This window comes from Narcine bancroftii, chromosome 4, assembly GCF_036971445.1.
Source record: "Narcine bancroftii isolate sNarBan1 chromosome 4, sNarBan1.hap1, whole genome shotgun sequence".
NCBI lineage: Eukaryota > Metazoa > Chordata > Chondrichthyes > Torpediniformes > Narcinidae > Narcine > Narcine bancroftii.
This window is the reverse complement of record NC_091472.1, coordinates 205740519-205763788: the sequence shown is the minus strand read 5'-3', so window position 1 is coordinate 205763788 and position 23270 is coordinate 205740519. Positions and strand designations below refer to the sequence as shown.

The following is a 23270-nucleotide window of genomic DNA, read 5'->3' as shown; positions in this document are numbered from 1 at the left end:
GGGAGACAAACTCTCGCCAAAGTGAGGGCCTCAATGGACCAAAGCCCTTGTTCTCTCCCTGCGATGTCCAGATGACTTGCGAGGCACAAACAAGGCGATTGAGTCCATGGTAGCTTTCCTCTGCCAAACAAGAAGAGTGTGCAGACGCTGGCAAATGCCACGTCCAGGAGGAACTCTGTGGGTCCAGGGAAGGCAACGTACAGTCGCTGACTCAGGCCAAAGCCCTTCGTCAGTAATAGCAAGACACCAGCAACACCTGATTCAAAGGTGGGGGGGGGGGGGAGGGCATGAGCTGGCAAGTTGGGGGGGGGAGGGCATGGGCTGGCAAGTGGTGGGGGGGAGATGAAGGAGCTGAGTTGATGGAGGGGGGGAGGATCAGAGCAAGATGCTCTCTGATAGGAGGAAGGCCCGGAAGGGGGTAGTGGATTGGAGGAAATTATTGGGGCAAAGGGGGTCAGAGAGATGAGGGAAAGTTGGGGGAGGGAGAGATGGGGAAAGGGGGGCACCAGAAATCAGAATGTTTGAGATGCTGTCTCTCCAATTTACGGATGGCCTCAGCCTGGAGGTATGAGAACACGGATGGACATGTCAGTGCAGGAGTGGCATCTGGAATTAAAATGGTTGGTCCTTGCTGCCACAAAGTGAAGGAGCTTAATGAACCAATCCCCCAGTCCACGTACAGTCTTCCCCTTGTAGAGGAGGCTGCATCGGATGCACATCCCCCCCCACCCCCCCCACCTGACAGTATCTTTCCTCTGACAGGCAGTCTTGCGATCTCCCAGACAGTGCACATTGCATGAGGCTGGTGGGAGGAAGAAGGGGGGCAGTTATCTTAGACCGGCAGAGTTCTCACCCCAACACACACTTGTACTGAGTCCTCCTTCCATCCATGTTCAAACCAACTCTGGGTCACTGTACAGAGGAAAAAAAAATCCCCGAAAAATGTGGATAGAAACATCTTGAGGATGAGCAAGCAGTAAGTTCACACTCCAGACTGGAACAATCACCAAGAGCAAATCTAAGGGACATGGATACGACTGAGTGAAGAAGCACAGCCAAAAAAGTCTCGACCTATCAGCCTTGGGTACTCTTCTCGCATCTTCGCTTGCCAGGGATCAAACTTCCAGTAATGCCTTCCTCGAAGGAAGTAAGCGTAACCTGCCAACAAAGAGTTCAGAATGAGAGCAGAGAACTCCCCGAGGTTTTCTCTCGTCTCACGGTGGACACGCCAAAAATGTGCAAATCGCACATTCCCCAGTACTTCCCACAACAGAAGGGACTGGCCAACTCTCCCAGCTACTCTGTTCAGTTTAAACTAATTAGCAGAAAGTCCGTTCCACACATTGGAAAAGTATGGATAAAGTTCAAAGGAATGAGAGTGCAGGAGAGGTTAGTCACGTTTTTGGACATCTGATTGTACAAGTACAACCTGACAAAACAGCGTTCTCCGGTCCTCGGTGCAAAACACGCAGACACACAACCAGATATAACACACATACAGACAAACAATACACATGCAGGACAAGTAATGTATCTATAAAAGTAAATAAATAAATATTGTTTTGTGCAAATGTGAGTCTCGGACGGTTAGTGTGAGCAGTTCCTTTGGTCGTTCTTCATTCTCGTTGCCTGTGGGAAGAGCTGTTCCCCAGCCTGGTGGTGCTGGCTCTGATACTCCTGTTACTCTTCCCCAACAGGAGCAGCTGAAAGGTGCTGTGTGCGGGGTGGAAAGGGTCCTCGATGATTTTGTGCACCCTCTTCAGACAACGATACTGGTAGATCACGTCGATTATTGAAGACTCCAGAACAGTGGTTCTCAACCATTTTCTTTCCATTCACATCCCACTTTAAGTAATCCCTATGCCATCGGTGCTCTGTGATTAGTAAGGGATTGCTTAAGGCAGGATGTGGGTGGGAAGAAAAAGGTTGAAAAACCCATTTTAATCATCCCTCATTGACTCATTATGTGCACGGTTTCATGACTCCAAAGGAAATGGGCCAATGGCAACTTTTATCAAGCAAAATATTTCAGTAACAATTGGGTCTAGAGCACTGGTTCTCAACCTTTTCATCCCACCTTACTAATCACAGAGCCCTGATGGCACAGGGATTACTTAAAGTGGGGGAGGTGAGTGGAAAGGAAAAAGTGGAGAACCACTGGTCCGGAATAAAAGATGGGATGGGAAGTTTAGAAAAGTAGAAAAGTTTAAACTCAGGCAATATTGAGACAATTATGAGAAGGGATCCCTCAGCTGCCGAGCCCCTCGCTGGTTCACTGCCATGGTCACCTTCACCGTAGGTTCGTCTCTGCTGCTTCTTATCAACTGTGGGGGGGGGGGGGGGGTGTTCTTCCTGTTTCTTGTGCCACTGCTCTCCAGAGTCTGCAAGCCCCTCGTGGCTGCTGCCGACCACAGGCACCGCCATCTTGGCCACAGATGTCTACGGTTGCAGGGTTTGTTGCCAGATTTTTGTGGGGGAGGGGTCATCTTATTCAAAGGGTACCACTCAAAAACAACTTTTTAGGTGGAAATTCAAGTCGTCCTATAAACGAGTCATCCTATGCAATGGCATATACGGTATAATCAATGTAATGCACAGCATCTGTATATGTGAGCTCCTTTTATAGCCTGTCTGCATCTATCCTGACTGAGCATGCCCAGGCCTAAGACAACACTGAGTGCATGGCCAGGCATGCTTGGACTAACCAAAGCAGTTTGCTTTGTGGGCAATATACGAGTAGACTTAAAATATGACAGGAAATCACAAAAATAGGTTATATCTAAAAAACAATGCAGGATTTTCCTGATCATCAGCCCAAATTCAATAAAGTGCACCCAAGTCTTCAGGAAGCAGAATCTTTGTTGTCCAGTGTTATGAGTTCAGGAGAATTAGAGAACTCATTGAAACTTACAAAATACTTAAATCCCCACCCCCTCTCGCCTCACCAAGCCGGATGCAGGGAGGATCTTTGTCACAGGGATGACGTGGACGCAGAGGGGGATGCTCGTGACAGAGAGGGGAGAGGAGAGCTGTGGAAGCATAGCCCTGGAATTTATTCAAGACCGTTGGATTCATTTGCGGATACACAGGGAACTTCAAGGAGATGGGGACAGAGTCAGAAACAACAAACGTGGAAGATTGGCGGTGATCTTGCTGAACGGCAGAGCATCTCGAGGGGCCCGACTTCTCGGTCAATTTCTAATCCTGACAGGGACCTTTCAGTCCTCGCCATGAAAGGGAGGAAAAAAAATCGTCTTTAAATCCAATAAGAAAAAGAACCAGGAGTCGGCCATCTGGCCCGTCGAGCCTGTTCTGCCATTCAATGAGATCGTGGCTGATCTGATGATGGGCTCATCTCCACCCACCTGCCTTCTTCCCATACCTCTTAATTCCCCAACTATGTAAACATCTATCAACCTTGTCTTCAATAGATTTACTGAGGTCACCTCCATTGCTTCAATGGGCAGTGAATTCCACAGATTCGCCAATTTTTGGGGAAAACATTTCTTCCTCACCGCCTCGCGCTCCTTCCACTCCTCCCCCCCACCTCCACAATTCTGAGTCAGCCACTCAGGTGCCAGCTCACCGTGGCGATCCTGGAACGCCGCGTCAATGCTGGGGGGCAGACCATGCCAGTCGCTGGTGCGGTGCGGGTACACTGTCTCCACAGAGTTCCTGTTCGCATTGAACTTCCAGTAGTGGTTTCCGCTGAAGAGATAGATCTCATTCTGCTCTGAGCCCCACATCAGAGCAGCCTGCACCTCTCGCACATGAAGCCCCAGGTCAGAGGTCAGCCGGGGTCCCAGGACCCTGTATTCTCCATCATAGATCCAGTAATGGGGACCTGAAAGAGATTGGAAGACTAGTGAGTTGTCTGCCTCCACAGGTTTGCAGTGGTTTGGTATGACTTCAGAAACCCTGACAAATTTGTGGTGGGAAGTCTGCATCACGGTCTGGTATGGAGATACCAATACCCCTGAGCATAGAGCCCTGCAAAAGGTAGTGGACACAGCCCAGGACATCACAGGCCAAACCCTCCCCACCATCGAGAACATCTACAGGGAACGCTGTCATTGGAGAGCCAAGGATCCACACCACCCAGCACATGCTCTGTTCTCGCTGCTGCCATCAGGAAAGAGGTGTCGGTGCCACAAGACTCGCACGACCAGGTTCAGGAACAGCTGCTACCCCTCCACCATCAGACTTCTCAACAACAAACTATATCAGGGACTCATTTAAGGACTCTGACTTGTGCATTTCATTGATTTTTAAAATTCTCTCTGTATTGTAGTTTGTTTACATTCATTATGTTTACAGTTCTTTATTTGTTCAGACATATATGCTGTGTACATTTTTTTGCACTACCAATTAATGGTAATTCCGCAGAATAAAGAATCTCATAGTTATATGCGATATCATGTATGTTCTCCGACAATAAATTGAAAATCTGATCTGACAACACCAGGACTACCTATCACCAAAAGAGAGTCTTGACCTTAACCTTTCTGACCAGAGAGATGCAAATTCTTAAAGCACCATAACAGGCTTTTCTGCCCATTCATCTGTGCTGGTCAGGTTGTCCATTCAAACTAGTCCCATTTGTCGGTTTTTGGCCTATATCTTTCTTTCCCCCAAAATTTAGACATACAGCATGGTAACAGGCCTTTTCGGCCCATGTGACCATGCTGCCTAATTACACCCATTTGACCTACAACCCCCAAGCATTTTGAACAGCAGGAGGAAACCAGAGCACTCGGACATGGGGAAAATGCACAAAATCCTTACAGACAGCACCGGATTCAAAATTGCCACCCTCTGAACATTTTCTATCAACCTAACTGTCCGTTAACTATCACCACGGGTCCTCGCCTCTCCCACTTCCTCTGGCAGCTCGTTCCATACACCCAGCATCTTCCATGTTAAAAAAGCTGCCTTTTAATAATTTCCCTCTTGCCTTAAAATTATCCCTCTAAATAATGAAGGCCAGCGACCCTTCTTCACCACCCCTGTCCACCTGTCGACACGTTCAGGGAACCCACCATCCCTCCAATCCACAACCCTACATCAGCCGTGCAAGTGAATACTCCGATAGGACTCACTCTTGTCCGACTTAAACTCACCTGGCATTCCTTGGCCCACTTCTCCAGTTGATCTAGATCATCTTGTAATCCTTCCTCACCAAGGTTGAGAAAGGTCCCAATCTCGCCTTTGAATTCCCAGTACTATTCTTTTCAAAATCCCTTTTTGCCATGGGTCAAGAGGAGGAAAAGAGAGTCCCTTCAGAGGTACCAAGTGCCAGCAGATCCCAATACCTCCCCGATGCCACCGCCTCCTGCGCTCCCGTAACCTCCATAGCCGCAGGGCCTCCTGTCTGGTCCTGCAGTGAACCCGCTCTCCAGGTTAATAGTACCTTTTCTAGAGCTGCACACTACTCCAAATGTGGACTGGCCAACACCTTGTACCATGACGTCCCTGTTCCTGTACTCGATGCCCTGACTGAAGGTCAGCATGCCAAGTGCCTTCTCCATGTGTCACCACTTCCATGGAACTATATACCTGTACCTCCAAGTCCTGAAAAGTGCCCTGGACCTGCTATTCACCATGCTAGTCCTGCCCTGGTTTAACCTTCCCAAGTACAACAGCTCACATTCGGGAGTTAAACTCCCTCTGCCATTCCTTGACCCACTTTCTTAGTCCATACAACCATATAACAATGACAGCATGGAAACAGGTCATCTCGGCCCTTCTAGTCCCCACCGAACCAAGTCCTCTCCTTTAGTCCCACTTACTTGCACCCTGCTCATAACCCTCCATTCCCCTCCCATCCATATACCTAGCCAGTTTTTTCTTAAATGACAAAATGGACCCTGCCGCCACTACTTCTCCCAAAAGTTCATTCCACACAGCCACCACTCTGGGTGAAGACGTCTCCCCTCATATTAATTCTAAACTTTTGCCTTTTAACTCTTAATTCATGACCTCTTGTTTCAATCTCTCCTACCCTCAAAGGAAAAAGCCTATCCACATCTACTCTATCCCTCTCATAATCTTAAATACCTCTATCAAATTCCCCCTCAACCTTCTATACTCCAAGGAATAAAGACCTAATCTGCTCAATCTTTCTTTGTAATCTAGATTCTGAAACCCCTGTAACATTTTTGTAAATCTTCTCTGCCCTCTCTCTACCTTGTTGTAATCTCAGACAAACTTCGGCACTGGGTATGAATTGATTCTGAAGACCAGGTTAAGGAAGACATTCAGTCCAATGAGAAAACCCACCTTCCACTGCCACCTTCTGTCTCCTACAACCAACCCAACACCTTGAGTCCACAGTGATCTGACCTTCTAAACTAACCTACCATGCAGGACCTCATCAAAGGCCTTGCTAAGTTCCATGGAGATGATGTCTTCATCAATCGTCTTGGTCACCTCTTCAAAAAAATCGTTTTCAAGGCTGTGAGGCATGATTTCCCATACAATAAAGCAATCCTCGCCTTCCCCAAATACTGGTTGATCTTTTCCATCAGCATCTCCTCCAGTAACTTTCTCACCAATGATGTCGAGTTCACCAGCCTGTCGTTCACTGGAGCCATTCTGAAATAAAGGCACAACATCCCCCCACCACTTCAGTCTCCCAGTGCCTCAGCCCTGACTAAAGTTGATCAAAAATCTTGGTAAGGGCCCTGCAATTTCTTCCTGTCCTAGGTTAGCCATTCTCAACAGGGACATTATGGCCCCTCTGTGGGGGAGGGGGGCACAGCTTATTTAAGTGAACCCCTTGTTTTCTTTTCACCTCATGCAACAAATATTTTTTAAAGTTTTTCATGAAGAGTGCAGAAGAAACCAAAACATTACTGCTTCACACAGAAGGGGGCCAATGACCTTTGAGCAGAGTTGGCAGGGAAGCCATAGCCAACAAAAGTTTGAGAATTGCTGTCCTGGGATACATCCAGTTAGGGTCTGATGAGTTACCTATCTTAATATTCTAAGACTGTTTAACACCTCCTCTTACTGGCCGTAAGCTGAAGGTCCCACATATTAGAAGAGGGCCATTATTATCACAAGATCACAAAATAAAGGAACAGAAGCAGGCCACTAGGCCCAACGAGTCTGTTCCATGACTTTACACTAAGCTGAACTATGCTCACACCTAGTTCCAATTTCCGGCTTTTGCCCATATCCCTTGATACCCTCACTAATGAGATACTTGTCCATTTCCTGTTTAAATACTCCCCGTGATCCGGCCTCCACTGCTTTGTGCGGCAGTGAGTTCCACAGATCCTCTGACTAAAGAAGTTCTTCCTCTTGGATAACTTCTAATTTTAAGACAATGACCCCCTTGTCCTCAATTCATCCACCAAGGGAAACATCTCCATCCACTCTGTCAAAACCTTTCAATATTTGAAATGTCTCTATGAGATCCCCCCCTCACTCTCCTATACTCCAACGAATACAACCCATGAGCTGCCAAACACTCCCCATACGCCAGCCCCTGCATTCCAGGGATCATCCTGGTAAATCTCCTCTGTACCCTCTTCAACAACGTCACATCCTTTCTAAGATGGGGGGCCCAAAATGGGGTCTCACCAGTGCCCCATAGAGTCTCATTAACACCTCTCTACTCTTATACACTATTCCTCTTGAAATGAATGCCAACATAGCACTTGCCTTCTTCACTACTTGGGCATTAAGTTTTAGATTATTCAGCACAAGGACGCCCAGGTCTCTTTGCACCTCTGAGGATTGAATTTTCTCTCCATCCAAATAGTCCTCTGCCAGTCTAATAGTGCCCCTGTAATTCCATGGGCCCTCATCTTATTTAGCAGCCTAACATGAAGCACCTGGCACCAAAGAAAAGCAAGGCTACGTATCTCGGTGGCCCATGGCCAGGGGCTCTAACATCATGAAGTGTTTCGAGAGGCTGGGCCTGGCTCCCGTCTACTCTGGCCTCCCCACCAGACTCAACCCACCACTACTCACTGCTGTTACCACAGGCCCATCTCTCTGGCTCTACCCTCAGCCCTGGAACATCTGGATAACCAGAATACCATCGTCAGACTCCCATTTATTGTCTAACAAACAAATCTGCCACGGGAACTCAGTGAGCCAACCTGCTAAGTTCTTCCAGCACACGATCCAGACGCCAGCATCTGCAGATTCCTGTTTGCCTCCTATTTACTGGCGACAGCTTTGCCTTCTACACCACGGTCTCAAATGAACTCCTCTCCAAACCCCCCCACCCATCGAGACATCAGTTTCAGCACCACCAGGGCCGATCGATCCTGAGCCGCGGACCACAAGCAGTGAAGATTGGTAGCAACGCCTCCTCTACCATAAACCTTAACGCTGGCTCCCACAAGGCTGTGTACAACAATTCCCCCAATGCACTCGTGACTCTGCAGCCAGATACCGTTGTTGCCCCATCTGCAGCTTTGCAGATGACAACCCTGTTGCTGGACCTCAAACCAGTGGAGAGGAAGGAGACAGTCTAGTGGCAAGGTGTCAGGGCAGCAAGCTCCAATTCAATGTCAGCAAATCGAAGGAACATTTGTTGGCCTCGTGAAACTGAGAGGAGCAAAGGTTTTTGGGAGTCCGAGTGCAGGAGACCCTAAAGGTTAACTCAGGAGGATAGAAGAGCAGGGATAGGATGTTGAGGCATGAGCAGGGCCTCACTTGGAGTACGTGCTGCAGTTTTAAGAAAGGATGCATTAGCATTTTAGACATACAGTGCGGTAACAGGCCATTTCAGCCGACGAGCCCATGCCGTTCAATTTACACCACATTAACTTACACCCTCAATACGTTTCGAACAGCAGGAGGAAACCGGAGTCCCCGAGGGGAAAACCCACACAGACACAGAGTGAATGTACAGACTCCTCACAGACAGCGCGGGATTTGAACCCCAGTCCCAGTCGCTGGTGCTGCAACAGCATTGCGCCAACCGTGGTGCCCAGAGAAGATTTACAAGAATTACTTCTGGGATGAAGGGATTAGCATATAGTTTGACACCTTGGAGTTCAGAAGAATGGGGGTGGGGGGGAATATTAAGCCATTTTGAATGTTGAAAGGCCTGGACAGAGTAGATGCAGCAAAGTTGTTTCTCATGGTAGGGGAGTCCAGGACAAGGTGACATAACTACACGATGGAAGGGGACCCATTTAAAACAGAGATGCAGTGGAATTCCTTCAGCCAGAGAGTGGTGATCCTCTGGAATTTGCCCCCATGAGTGGTTGTGGAGGCCAGATATATTTAAGGCAGAGATTGACAGGTGTCTGTATAGTCAGGGTTTCATAGGTTATGGGGAGAAGGCCAGGGAGTGGGGCTGAGTGGGAGAACAGATCAGCTCTTGATGGAACGGACTCAACAGACTGAATGGCCTATTTCTACTCCTAGATCTTGCGGTATCCACGGGGCTGAGGTGGAGAAATTCAAGCTTTCAAGAGTAAAGATCACCAAGAAGCTCCCTCCCTCCACACCCATATCCCTCCATCTTCTTCAATCCATGTACCCCTCTCAGGGTCTTTTCAATGCCCCTTATTGTACCAGCTTCCAACCCCAACCCCAGGATACATTCCAGGCTCCCACCTTCCTCTATGTTAAAAATAAACACCCCTCTGTGGTCACCCACCTCTGTCACTCGCTGCCTCCAGTTCCCAGGTCACTTTTGTGTCCAATTTGCCAACTTGCATCAGATGCCTTTTGTCTGTAACCCTGCTCCTCCATTTTTTTTTCCAGCCACTTTCCTGCCGCTGACAATGGACTTATTGGCCTGTAATTAACTGGCTTATCCCTGCGCCCTGGTAGAACAGAGGAATTTTACATGGGTCACCAACGAAGTTAAGGATTCTATTGCATCCAAAGAGGAAAGCTGAGAAGCAGTAACAAACCCGTGGGCCAGGCTGTTAGGAATCCAGTGTAAATGGAGCAGAAGATGTAGGAAACATGAAATTAAGTATGAGTGCAAACTTGCAAAGAACCTAAAAGCACGCAGTAAAAGTGTCGAGAGAAAAAGTGGATGCTTTAATGGTCAGAAATGGCAAGTTCACAACTATTACCAGAGAATTAGTGGAGCAAGTGAACAAATACTTCGCCTTCACAGAAGAGGTCACAAAAGCTTCCCAGAAATGCCAGGGAACCAAGAATCTAGTGGAAAGGATTGAAGGAAATCAGTATTAGTAAAAAAAAATTAACAAGGCATGAAAATATAATCACTAAAAGCCATTAAATGCCAAGTACAACAAGAGGTGGGGAGGGGGAGCACATTTAAGTTCTTGGGTGTCACTATCTCGGAGGATCTTTCCCGGACCCAACACACCATCATGAGGAAAGCACGTCAGCACCTCTACTTCCTCAGGAGTTTGCGGAGGTTTGGTTCGACATCAGAAACCCTGGCAAATTCCTACAGATGGAAAGGGTGCTGACCGGCTGCATCACGGTCTGGTATGGGAGACACCAATACCCCTGAGCGTAAAGCCCTGTAAAAGGTAGTGGACGCAGCCCAGGACATCACAGGCAAACACTCCCCACCATCGAGGACATCTACAGGGAATGCTGCCGTCGGAGAGCAGCAGCAATCATCGAGGACCCACACCACCCAGCACACACTCTGTTCTCGCTGCTGCCATCAGGAAAGAGGTATCGGTGCCACAAGACTTGCACCACCAGGTTCAGGAACAGCTGCTACCTCTCCACCACCAGACTCCTCAACGACAAACTCAATCAGGGGCTCATTTGGGGACTCTTAACCTGGGGACTTTATTGATTTTTAAAAAATTTTCCCTGTATTGCAGTCAGTTTGTTTACATTCATTATCTGTTCACAGTTCTTTACATGTTTATGCTGTGAACAGTTTTTTTTTGCATGACCAATTAGTGGTAATTCTGTCGCGCCTTCAGGAAAAATAAATCTCAGGGCTGTATGTGATGTTGTGTATGTACTCTTATGATAAACCTGAAATCCGAGGACATCATGGAAATAGTGGATAGAACAGAGACTGAGGGGTACAAGTGCACTGGCCCCTGAATGTGGTGGAGACAGGCCCACAGGGTGGTGGAGGAGGAGTTAAGCTTGTTAGCCTCCATCAGTCAGGATGTGGAGGGCAGGAGCTGGGACCTCGTGTAGCTGCGGTACAACGTGTTGGTGAGGCCTCACTTGGAGCAGTGTGTGCAGTTATGATCACCCAGCAGTGGCGTCAAATTGGAAGGAGGGTCAGAAAAATGTTCATGGGGCTGAAGGACTTGAGTTATCCTTGAGTCAGCGCATTGGGCGCTGTTCAAGGCCTCAGCCGAGGATCTGAGTGATTACACTGTCACACAATTTATCAAAATAGCTGTGGACGAGTGTGTCCCCACCAAATCATTCAGGGTTTTCCCCAACCAGAAGCCCTGGATGAACAATGAAATCCAGACCCTGCTCAGAGCCAGATCACTGGCATTTAAGTCTGGAGATCCAGATCAGTCCAGCCAGAGCAGGTATGACCTATCTCCCAGGCAAAATGGAGATTCTGGATGAAAATGGAAACAACAAGGGACACCGACTGGAAAGCTGAGGCAGGGCCTAAATGCCATAACCTGTTACAAATCTGAATCTGGTAAAGTAGCAGATGGAAAAACTTCTCTCCCAGAGAAACTCAATGTCTTCTACAACCAATTTGATGACAGTAATGGTGAAGAACTACCCCTCCGCACCCCAACATCTCTGATGATCCCATCCTCTCAATATCAGATGATGACGTGCATGCTGCCTTTAGGAGAGTGAATCCAAGGAAAGCATCGAGCCTGGACGGAGTATTAAAAATCTCTGCTGACCACCTTACTAAGGTATTCACGGAGATCTTCAGTATCTCACTCTAGCAGGGCAAGGGTACACACCTGTTTCAAACAGGCGTCAATCATACCGGTGCCCAAGAAGAGTGCAGTAACCTGCCTTAATAACTATCGACCAGTGGCACTTACATCGACAGTGATGAAGTGTTTTGAAAGGTTGGTGATGAACCACATCAGCTCCTGTCTGAGCAGTAACATGGATACATTCCAGTTTGCCTATCATGGCAACAGGTCTACAGTGGATGCCATCTCCTTGGCTCTACTCAAAGCTCTGGAACATCTGGACAGTAAAGATGCATTCATCAGGGTGCTCTTTATTGACTATAGTTTGGCAATTAACCATCATTCCCTCAGAACTGATCAGCAAACTCCAAGACCTGGGACTGAACACCCCCCAGTGTAATTGGATCATGGATTTTCTTCCCTCCAGACCACAAAGATTGGTAAGAACTTCTCCACAATCTCTATCAGTATTGGAGAACCACAGGGCTGAGTTCTTAGCCCACTGCTCTACTTACTTTACAACTATGTGACTCGGTACGACAATAACACCATCTACAAATTTGCCAACAATACCATGGTAGTGGGTTGTATAAAGGATGGGGATGGGTCAGCAGACAGGAGAGAGATTGAAAACTTGGCTGATCGATGCCCCACCAACAACCGGGCACTCAATGTCACCAAAATTAAGGAGGTGATTGTTGACTTCAGGAAGGGAAAGCCAGAGGGATATAATCCAGTGATCATTGGGGGATCAGAGGTGGAGAAGGTGAGCACATTTGAGTTCTTGGGAGTCATTATCTCGGAGGATCTTTCCTGGACCCAACACACCAATGGCATCATGAAGAAAGTTCGTCAGTGCCTCTACTTCCTCAGGAAACCTTGCCAAATTTCTACAGCTGTTTGGTGGAAAGTGTGCTGACCGGCTGCATCACTGTCTGGTATGGGGACAACAATACTGAGCGTAAAAGCCCTGCAAAAGGTAGTGGACACAGGCTGGGACATCACAGGCAAAACCCTCCCCACCATCGAGAACATCTACAGGGAACGCTGTCATCAGAGAGCAGCAGCAATCATCAAAGACCCACACCACCCAACACACGCTCTGTTCTCACTGCTGTCATTGGGAAAGAGGTATCGGTGCCACAAGACTCGCACCACCAGGTTCAGGAACAGCTGCTACCCCTCCACCATCAGACTCTTCAACGACAAACTCAATTAGGGACTCATTTAAAGACACTGACTTGTGCACTTTATTGATTTTTATAATTCTCTCCGTATTGCATAGTCAATTTGTTTACATTTGTTATCTGTTTTACATGTTCACGCTGTGAACAGTTTATTTTTCGCTACCCATTAGTGGCAAATCTGCTGCGCTCACAAGAAAAAGGAATCTCAAGAGTTGTATGTGATGTCATGTATTTTTATGAAATTAAAAAAATTTATCCATACAACATGGAAACAGGCATTTCAGCCCACAAGCCCGTGCCAACCAATTACACCCCATTAACCTACAGCCCCCAGTACATTTCGAACAGTGGGAGGAAACCGGAGCCCCCAGGGAAAACCCATGCAGACACGGGGAGAATGTACCAACTCCTGACAGCGCGGGATTCGAACCACGGTCCTGATTGCTGGCATCATAAAGGGGTCGCTACACCCACTGTGTATGTCTGACAATAAACCTGAAAATCTGAGAAGCGGCTGGATAGGCTGGGGTTGTTTTCCCTGCAGCATAGGGGTGGATCTTTGGAGCAGCTATTCACAATAGGGGCCATACAACCTCCCCCAGGGGGCCACAGCACATTTGGGGGAGGGGGGCAGGGGGAGGGGGTCCATGGACTGAAATCACAAAATATTTTTGATGTTGTCAGTTGAAACCAACTAAAGAGAAGGTTGGATGAGTGCATGGATGTGAAGGGATTGGAGGGTTATGGGCAGGGAGCGGGTAGGTGGGACTAGTGGAGTTTCACTTAAATCAATGTGGACTAGAGAGGCCAAGATGGCTTGTAATTGTTATATGGTTGTATGGCTTCACAGGGAGGGGGCCTGTAAACTTTGAACTGAGTTCTAAAGGGGCATAGCCAAAAATAAAATGGAGCAGGGCTGTTTTAGAGGTTTATAAAATCACATGGAGCAGAGATAAGGTGAAGGTCTCTTTCCCCATGGGAGATGAGAGGAGAACTGGAGGGATTTGAGGGGAGGAGAAAGATTTAAAGGGGATCTGGGTGGGGGGTGGCTTCTCGCACAGAGCATGATGGGTATGTAGTACGAAGTGACAACATTGCAGATGTAGTCACCAAGACCCTGTCTCACTGGAGGAAGACGTGGCTACTGCAACGTTTGCCTTCCTGCTTGCTGACAATACCTTCACATTACGCCTCAGTATACGCGGACAGTCCAGGCCCAGGCAATACTTTCACACCGCCCCCTGTTCAAAAGGAAATCTGCTGCTTCTCCCGAAATTAATGGCCTGAGCTCTCAACACAATGCTCCATCTCCCACCTCCCTCCCTGCCTGCTCACGGGTCCGGCACCCCAAGCCCTTCTGCCTGCCTGCTGCTCAGTGCGCCCGCCATGTCCAGTCAACCCCTCCCATTCCCACGCCTGGCCTGGTTCACCTAAGGGCAGGAATAGGAACTGGAGGCGTAATCGCAGAAATCAAACCTTGAAAAATCCAGAAGTTGCCATTGGCGTCCTCGAACCCTGCGTCGACGTTGGGGGGGAAGTGTAGCCAGTGCTGGGAGGCCAGTGCAGGGTAGCCAGGCTGAAGGTGTCCATTTCTCAACCTCCACACATATCTGGATTTGAAAAAGAACAGCTCCCCACGGATCATCGAGACAGCATCAAAGTCTGTCTCACAGGCGTTCGGCTGCAAGGGAAGCAGTGGTAAATGCACACATCAGCGTCCATCCCAATCTCCCAGAAACCCAGACAGGTTTACTGGAAAAGTGTGGATCCAGCCAGTCACCAGTGTTGGGTACAGGAGTTGGGATGTTACAGTGAAATCCAGAATTTAAGCAACGAGCAAAAAAAAAAATCGTGGGAAATAAATACATAAAATATACGAAAGTTTAAAATTGGCTCCCCCAAGCAGTCCGTTCGCCAATCCACGCAACAGGCAATCTCAAGCAACCGGCAAATTTACTTATCTGACATCTGCCAATACCCATAGGTGCCAGACACTGGGGGTGAGGGGGAAGTGGGGGTTTACTGTATAAGATATTAGGAAGGCCAAATTTGGAGTATCATGTGCTGTTTTGGTCAACTAACAACAGGAAAGATATCAATGAGACTGAAAGAGTGCGGAGGAGATTTACAAGGATGTGCCCACAACTTGAGGAACTAATTTACAGGTTAGACCAGTGGTTCTCAACCTTTTTCTTCCCACTCACATCCCTCTTTAAGTAATCCCTAGACCATTGGTGCTCTGTGTAGTAAGAGATTGCTTAAGGTTGGTGGAAAGAAAATGATTGAGAACCAGTGTTTTAATCGTTCCTCATAGACTCGTTATGTGCACAGTTTCATAACTCCAAAGGAAATGGGCCAATGACAATTTTTCTCAAGCCAAATATTTCAGTAACAATTGGGTCTAGAGCAGTGATTCTCAACAGTTTTTTTCCCCACTCACATTCCACCTTAAGTATTCCCTCTGCCATCACTGCTCTGTGATTAGTAAGGGATTGCTTAAGGTGGGATGTGGGTTGAAAAAAAAGGTTTGAAAACCACCGTTTTAATCATACCTCATTGACTCATTATGTGCACAGATTCTTTCTTCAAAGGAAATGGACCAATGACAATTTTTCTCAAACAAAATATTTCAGTAACAATTGAATCTAGAGCAGTGATTTTCAACCCTCCCTTCCCACCCACATCCCACCTTAAGCAATCCCTTACTAATCACAGAGCACCGATGGCAAAGGGATTACTTAAAGTGGGATGTGTGTGGGAAGATAAAGGTTGAGAACCACTGCTCCAGCATCTGCAGCCTGTCGTGTTTCATGATGGTCCAGCAGAAACTGGAGAAGTTAATGCCATCTGGTTGGAGAAAGCCCAGATGGAATATTACGGGTGGTTTTGGGAAATGTTAGGACTTTATTCCCTGGAGCACGGAAGATTGAGGGGAGATTTGATAAAGGTATTTAAAATTATGAAGTGTATACATAGAATAAATGCAAGGAGGACATGGGTTAAAGGTAAAAGGGGAAAGGTTTGGGGGAACATGAGGGGGCCTTTCTTCACAGAGAGTGAGAGAGTATGGAATGAGTTACCAGCTGAATTGGTAAATGCAGGTTCAATTTTGACATTTAAGGAAAATTTGACCAGTGCAGGACAGTGGGATGGCAGAAAAATAGTTTGTTACAGATCAGAAGAGCCTGTTTCTGTGTTCTATGATTTGATGTACACCGTGACCAGAGCAGGCAGTCAGGCCCCATGCGAAAGCACCACCAGCCCAAGCCCACCTTCCTCCCATCATAGTTTTGATGTTGAGGGGCAATAGGGCTGATCAATGGATCACCTCAATGAATGGTGAGCTAAAGCAAGACCTAGGCCCTGCCTCCACTGATTCGGCTCACCATACCTCTCCTCCTGCAGGGCCAAGATGGGGCAACTCGTTGATTTCCCGGTTGTGGTTGAAGAAGTTGGCTCCATGGTGGTGACGCTGCCCGTACAGGTACTGTATCCCTTGCTTGTCATCCTCTGCCAAATTCAGCGGGTAGCGAAACGTGTAGAAAGGTGCCATCAAAGATTTTGGGACCTGTGAGTGCTGCAGGCCAAGGACATGTCCAAACTCATGAGCTGCCACATGGAGGAGGTCAATACCTGTCCGCAGAACAGAGGCAAGAGAGTGAGGTTTGGTCCCACGAGGACCTGCACCTTCTCTTCCCCAGTGTCCAACTCAGGTGCCGGCATGACCTCTCCCTTGACCCGGCCAGCGGTTTGTTCTTCCATTCCCTCCTCATTACATCCGGAAATCTACCTCCTTCTGAGAGTCAATCAGTGGCTTAGCCCCCCACCACCCTCCGCGGGCAGGCAACTCCCCTCTGATCGAAGACCGTTGTCTCCCTCAGTCACGAGAAAATGATGCTGGTCCTCCACCCTGCCCATGGAGGAAAAGCCTCCGTGCAGGCTGCCCACGAAATGTGGCCGCGAATTCGAGGACTGAGCCACACACAGTGCTGAGGTGCTGTTGCCATCACAGAGACACAGTGAGAATGCTGAATGACAAATAGGCATGAGGGAAGGTGAGATTGGAATGAGGGGGCATGAGTTAAGGGTTAGGGGGCAAAAGTTTAGAAGTAACATGAGAGGAAGCTTCTTCACTCAGAGAATGGTGACTTACCTTCTGAAAGAGGTGGTTGCAGCAGACTCGATTTTGTCATTTAAGAGAAGGATGGATAGGTACAGGCTCTTCAACCACCTTGTCTGTACTAATCCCATCTGATCTCACTCCATTCCCTGCCTGTTCGTGCCTGTCTCTCAAACATTGCTGTCATATCGGCTTCCCCTGACAACTACCTCCAGGCAGAAAAAAAACTAGCCTCGTAAATCTCCTTTAAACCATTATCCTCTCACCTTCAACTCAAGGCCTTTAATGTTGGACATTTCTACCCTGGAAAAAAGTACAACTCTCTACCCCTCTCATAATTTTACACACGTCCCTCAACCTCCAACAATCTCGAAGCAACAAACTAAGTTGGTCCAAACTTTCCTTGTAGCTTATACCCTCAAATCTAGTCAGCCTCCCCCTCCTTCTCCCTCCATCTCTCACCACCACCATCTCTCCTCCACTTCTCTCCACCCCCTTTCTCTCCATCCCCTCACTCTCTCTCTACCTCTTCCCTCTCTGTACCCCTTCCCTCCTTCTTCTCCCCTCCCTCTATCCCCTTCCCTTTCACCTCACACTCTCTCTCTTCCTGTCAACCGTGCTTTCTTCTCCCCTACCTCTCTCCTCCCCCTCCTTCCCCTCACCCCCTCCCCCTCCCACTCTCTCCTCCCCACCCCCTATCTCCTTCCCTCTCTCTCCACCCACTCCCATTCTCCCCCTCCCTCTCTCTCCCTTCCCTTCCCTCTCATCCCCCCCCACTCTTTCCTCCCTCCCCACTCTCTCCTCCCCCCCTTCCCGAAACCTCCCTGTAAGGGGGTGGTGGACATGGGCATGGCAGGTGGAGGTGAGGTCTTAAAGGCGGCCCCACTCTGAAACGTCAACCACCATTCCTCCTCACAGACACTGCCCACCCCTCTGAGATCCCCTCTCCTCTCCATTTGCTGGAAATCCCACTACCTCCAATCTGCGGTGTTTCACCAGCTGCCCTTCAGAACTCCACCCCAAGCAGCACACCAGTGTTTCTCCTCTTCACCCCAACATCGGGTCGTGTCTCACAACGAGAGGCAGCTGGAGCCAGGGTCAGCTTGCGGGGCCGGGGGCTGAGGTCTGGGCCGCGAACAGGACAATACGACCTCCCACCTGCCTCCCACTCCCTGGACCCAACTGGAAGTCTCGCCATCGCTGCGCCGATCTGACCTCAGTGCAAACTCGTTTGGAGTCTGCAGTCACCCAACATTTCACCTACCCTTGTCATTGTCAGTGGTCCACAGCTCGTCAGAATCGAAGTGAATGTCTCCTGCTTGAGGGGTCTGGGGGTAGAAAGCATGGGCCAGCACCCCCCCTGGCCCATCAAACGGTAGGTTATCTCCATGCCAGTACCTGTGATGTGAACAAGGCAAACATGGTTTATTCATGTGGTATGTAGACAAAACCCTTCCCAACACCAAGGTGGGGACCAGCTCACAGATGCACCTTGGTCAACAGGGACCGGAGCGAAGGGCCTGTTTCCTTGCTGTAAAATAAGCCATCTATGCCAGTACTTTCCTGCCATCCATCAGATCCTCGCTCACCCTGCAATGGGCCATCCTCGACCCAGTCCTCCACACCTGCCAACCCCATCACTGTGCGAGATATTCAGCGTTTGGTCTCAGGAGCTCATAGTGGGTGAGCTCAGACCACTGCAGGAAACCATCGCAGAAGAACTCTCCCCCTGGTGTCGAACCACAGCACCGTCCATGGAAATGGAACTAGCCCAACCAGTAGCACTTACATCAACAGTGATGAAGTGTTTTGAAAAGCTGGTGATGAAGCATCTCAGCTCCTGTCTGAGCAGTGACATGGATCAGTTCACCTATCGTAGTAACAGGTCTATGGCAGATGCCATCTCACTGGCCCTCCTCAAAGCTCTGGAACACCTGGACAGTAAAGATGCATACATCAGGATACTCTTTATCAACTATAGTTCGGCATTTAACACCATCATCCCCTCAAAACTGATCAGCAAACTCCAAGACCTGGGACTGAACACCCCCCAGTGTAATTGGATCCTGAATTTCCTCACCTCCAGACTCACAATCAGTGAGGATTGGTAAGAACTCCTCCTCCAAAATCTCCATCAGTACCAGAGAACCACAGGGCCGTGTTCTTAATCCGCTACTTTACACTTACAACTGTGTGGTTCGATACAACAATAACACCATCTACAAATTTGCTGACAATACCATGGTAGTGGGTTGTATAAAGGATGGGGATGGGCCAGCATACAGGAAGGAGATTGAAAACTTGGTTGATCGATGCCCCAACAACTGTGCACTCAATGTCACCAAAACTAAGGAGGTGATTGTTCACTTCAGGGAGGGAAAACCAGAGGGATCCAATCCAGTGATCAGTGGGGGATGAGTGGTGTGGAGGGTGAGCACATTTAGATTCTTGGGAGTCACTATCTTGGAGAATTTTTCCTGGACCCAACACACCAATGGCATAACGTAGTAAGCAAGTCAGTACCTCTACTTCCTCAGGAGTTTGTGGAGGTTTGGTACGATACCAGAAACCCTGGCAAATTTCTATAGCTATGTGGTGGAAAGTGTGCTGACCGATTGCATCACGGACTGGTATGGGAACACTAATACCCCTGAGCATAAAGCCCTTCAATGGACATAGCACAGAACATCACAGGCTAAAACCTCCCCACTATCGAGAACATCTACGGGGAACGCTGCCGTCGGAGAGCAGCAGAGATCATCAAGGATCTGCACCACCCAGTACACGACTCGCACCACCAGGTTCAGGTACAGCTGACTGTGCAATACAGAGAGAATAAAATCAATAAAGTCCCCAAGTCAGAGCCCTTAAATGAGTCCCTGATTGAGTTTATTGTTGAGGAGTCTGGTAGTGGAGGGGTAGCAGCTGTTCCTGAACCTGGTGGTGCGAGTCGTAGCACCCGACACCTCTTTCCCGATGGAAGCTGTGAGAACAGAGCATGTGCTGGGTAGTGTGGATCCTTGATGATCGCTGCTGCTCTCCGATGGCAGCGTTCCCTGTAGATGTTCTCTACGATTGGGAGGGTTTTGCCTGGGATGTCCTGAATTGATTCAATGACTTGTCCTGACTTGATTCAAGGACCTGCTCAAAATCAGTCTCACCGAATTGCAGCATTGAGGACACCAAATATTTGACACCACGATGGGGGTGCAAATCGTGGAGCTGGGTCGCTGAAGTGTGAGCGAGCATCTGACAGGTGGCAGGGAGATGCTAGGATGGACTCATTGTGATGCAGCAAGGAAACAGGCCCTTTGGCCCAACTCTCACTGCTGACCTAGGTGCCTTCTTGAGTTAGTCCATATCTCTATAAACCTTTCCTCCCTAGATACACGTCTAAACATTTTTAAAATGTAATTATACCCATCTCTCGCACTTCCTCTGGCAGTTCATTCTATGCTCCCATCACCCTATGTTAGAAATCCTGCCCCTCAGGTACCCCCCTCACCTATGGTCTCCAGTTTTAGCTTCCTGGGAAAGAACAGTGACCACCCACCTTATCTGTGCCTCTTATAAACCTTCAGATGGTCATACCTTGACCTCCTACGCTCCAGGGTAAACAGTCCCAGCCAATTTCATCTCCCCTTCTGATTCAAACACTCCTGCCCCAGCAATATTGTTGTGAATTTTTCCTGCACTATCTCCAGCTTCATCACATCCTTCCGATGCCACTGGCAACCAGAACTACGCCCAACACTTAGCGAAGTTTCACCAGTGTCTCCTACAGCTGTGATAGGACATTCCAACTCAATACCTGTCCAATGAAGGCAAGTACGCCAAATGCCTTCTACAGCACTGTATGTTTACATCGCCACTTTCCAGGAACGGTGTACTTGTACCCTTTGGCCTACCTATCCCTGTGTATGTGGTTTAAGTTCCTAAGACACATCACCTCACACTTGTCTGAGTTAAATCCCATCTACACCTAGATCCTGCCACAACCTTGGACATCTTTCCAATGTCCCACCAGTTCTGGTGTTAGCCACAAGCCCACTAATCTTGCCATCGACATTCTTGTCCACGTTTGTCAATACATGACAAACAGCAGCGATCCCCTGTGTCACAGACCTGGTCACAGGCCTCCACCATCAACCTCTGCCTCCTACTGCTGGGCTGAATCGGCGTCCACTTGGTCGGCTTGCAATTGATCCCACGTGATCTGACCAGGCTGGACCTTGACAAAGGCCTTGCAGAACCCCTCATGCATAATGCCGACCAACCTGGTCCCGTCAGCACTCTTGGTCACCTGTTCAAAAATCCCAATCAATGGGAACCAAGTATCAGAGCCAGGATTCGAGAGGGCATGGAGGGCTGAAAGGGATCCCGAAGGGCCTTGGGCGCTGAAGGCTCCCTGACCATGGATCTGGAGCTCGAGTGGCCAACGGAACCAACCGGAGACTGCGTGAGTGCTGGGGCCGAATCCACAGGCATTCAGGCCTCTCTTTTGCTTCTCTCTCTCTTATTACTGGGGACCGCCGGGCAATGCTCACAGTGACTTTGGGTTTGTTTTTACAAAATGGAAGCATATCATTTACATCATGGGCACAGTGGTTAGCACAACACCGTTACAGCGCCAGCGATTGGGACCAGGGTTCGAATCCCGCGCTGTCTGTAAGGAGTTTGTACATTCTCCCCGTATCTGCGTGGGGTTTTCCCCGGGGGCTCCGGTTTCCTCCCACCATTCAAAACGTACGGGATGGGAAGGTTCATTTGTCACATGGTTAGATTTGGGCAGCGTGGGCTGGTTACCATGCCATTAAAAAACAATCAAGATTCCTTTATTGTCACGTAATAAAACGAGTGTAATATGAGATTGACCTTAGTCGGCCTTAAGGCAAAGATTCGCCACCAGCAGAAATTGCCTGGCACCCCTGACGGTCAGGGAAAGAGAAGCAAAGAAGAGTCCCCCCCATTTCCCCAGAGTGACCGAGTGTCTGCAGATTCGCCTCCCGCAGCCCAAACCATCAGCAATCTGAGCTCTAGATCTGAACCTCCAACAGAGTCAGGAACCCTTCAGCATCCCCAACCCCTACCCCGGGAACCCTTCCCACCCTCGGCATCCCTCTGGTACCCCTCCAGCCAGTCTCTAGTCCTTTGACCCCCTGATGCTTCCTGCATCAAAGTAAATGCAGCTCCTCTGCCAGATCTCCTTGCTCCTGCCGACTGAAGCTGCTTGCCGATATTTCCCTCAATCCCCTCACCCGGTCAGACCAGCTTGACTTGTGGGAACTCCTACCTGGTGAACTCGATAACGATATCGGCGCTTGCATCCTGCACCTCGGTGAAGGTTAAAGGAGTCACGTCACTCCAGACTCGCACAGCTTCAGCAACAGTGCGCCTGACCTTCACTTCACTCAGCTGCCACGGAAACCGTCGGATTCTGGAGGACCAAGAAGGGGTGAGTGACGTTCTGACAAGTCATCAATGGCGTGTGCAGTAAACCCTGCCTTTTGTCCGAATCGGTGGTCAGCACCAGGCGTGACAAGCTCCCACATTGGGACAGGATAGCCTACCACTTGCCAGCCCTCCCCGAATTCTGTGCAACAGCTTCCGTCTCTCACTCTGGAGAAGAAGATTAATGACATACGCAAATCCAGTGGTTCGCAACCTTTTTATTCCCATTCACATCCCACTTTCAGTAATCTCTGTGCCATCGGTGCTTCAGGTGGGATGTGGGTGGGAAGAAGTTTGAAAACCACTGTTTTAATGGGACCTAATTGACTCGTTATGTGTACAGTTCCAGTGGTGGCATGTCCTCACTGGGCTGGGCAGGCTGGCCCCTCCCCATAAGATCCCCTAATACCTGCCTTGGACGTGAGCTGGCAGCATGCAGAGGCAGGTCTGGGTCTTCTGATCAATAAAGCCTTGAATCTTGCTTCATGTCTGCGAGTGGTCATTGATCAGTTTCATAACTCCAAAGGAAATGGGCCAATGACAATTTTTCTCCAGGGTCTAGAGCAGTGATTCTCAACCTTCCCTTCCCATCCACATCCCACCTTAAACAATCCTTTACTAATCACAGAGCACTGAAAGCATAGGGATTGCTTAAAATGGGATGTGGGTGGGAAGGGAAAGGTT

The 23270-nt window shown here is 48.8% G+C and overlaps 1 protein-coding gene across 2 annotated transcripts in view; it reads right to left on the bottom strand.

Moving 5' to 3' along the window:
- Nucleotides 1-754: 754 nt before the first annotated feature.
- The window catches only part of mmp11a (matrix metallopeptidase 11a), a 36139-nt gene continuing 13623 nt past the window's right edge, over nucleotides 755-23270 (bottom strand). The window contains exons 3-8 of one of the 2 annotated variants that reach the window (XM_069930463.1): nucleotides 22429-22572; nucleotides 18400-18533; nucleotides 16407-16648; nucleotides 14492-14696; nucleotides 3587-3844; nucleotides 755-1158 (exon numbers count right to left, since the gene is read on the bottom strand). In XM_069930463.1, coding sequence (XP_069786564.1) covers nucleotides 1019-1158; nucleotides 3587-3844; nucleotides 14492-14696; nucleotides 16407-16648; nucleotides 18400-18533; nucleotides 22429-22572 — 1123 coding nt within the window. In that variant the 3' untranslated portion in view covers nucleotides 755-1018. Of the gene's footprint in view, nucleotides 1159-3032; nucleotides 3845-14491; nucleotides 14697-16406; nucleotides 16649-18399; nucleotides 18534-22428; nucleotides 22573-23270 lie in introns of those variants that run through there. The other variant, XM_069930462.1, reaches the window with a different exon arrangement.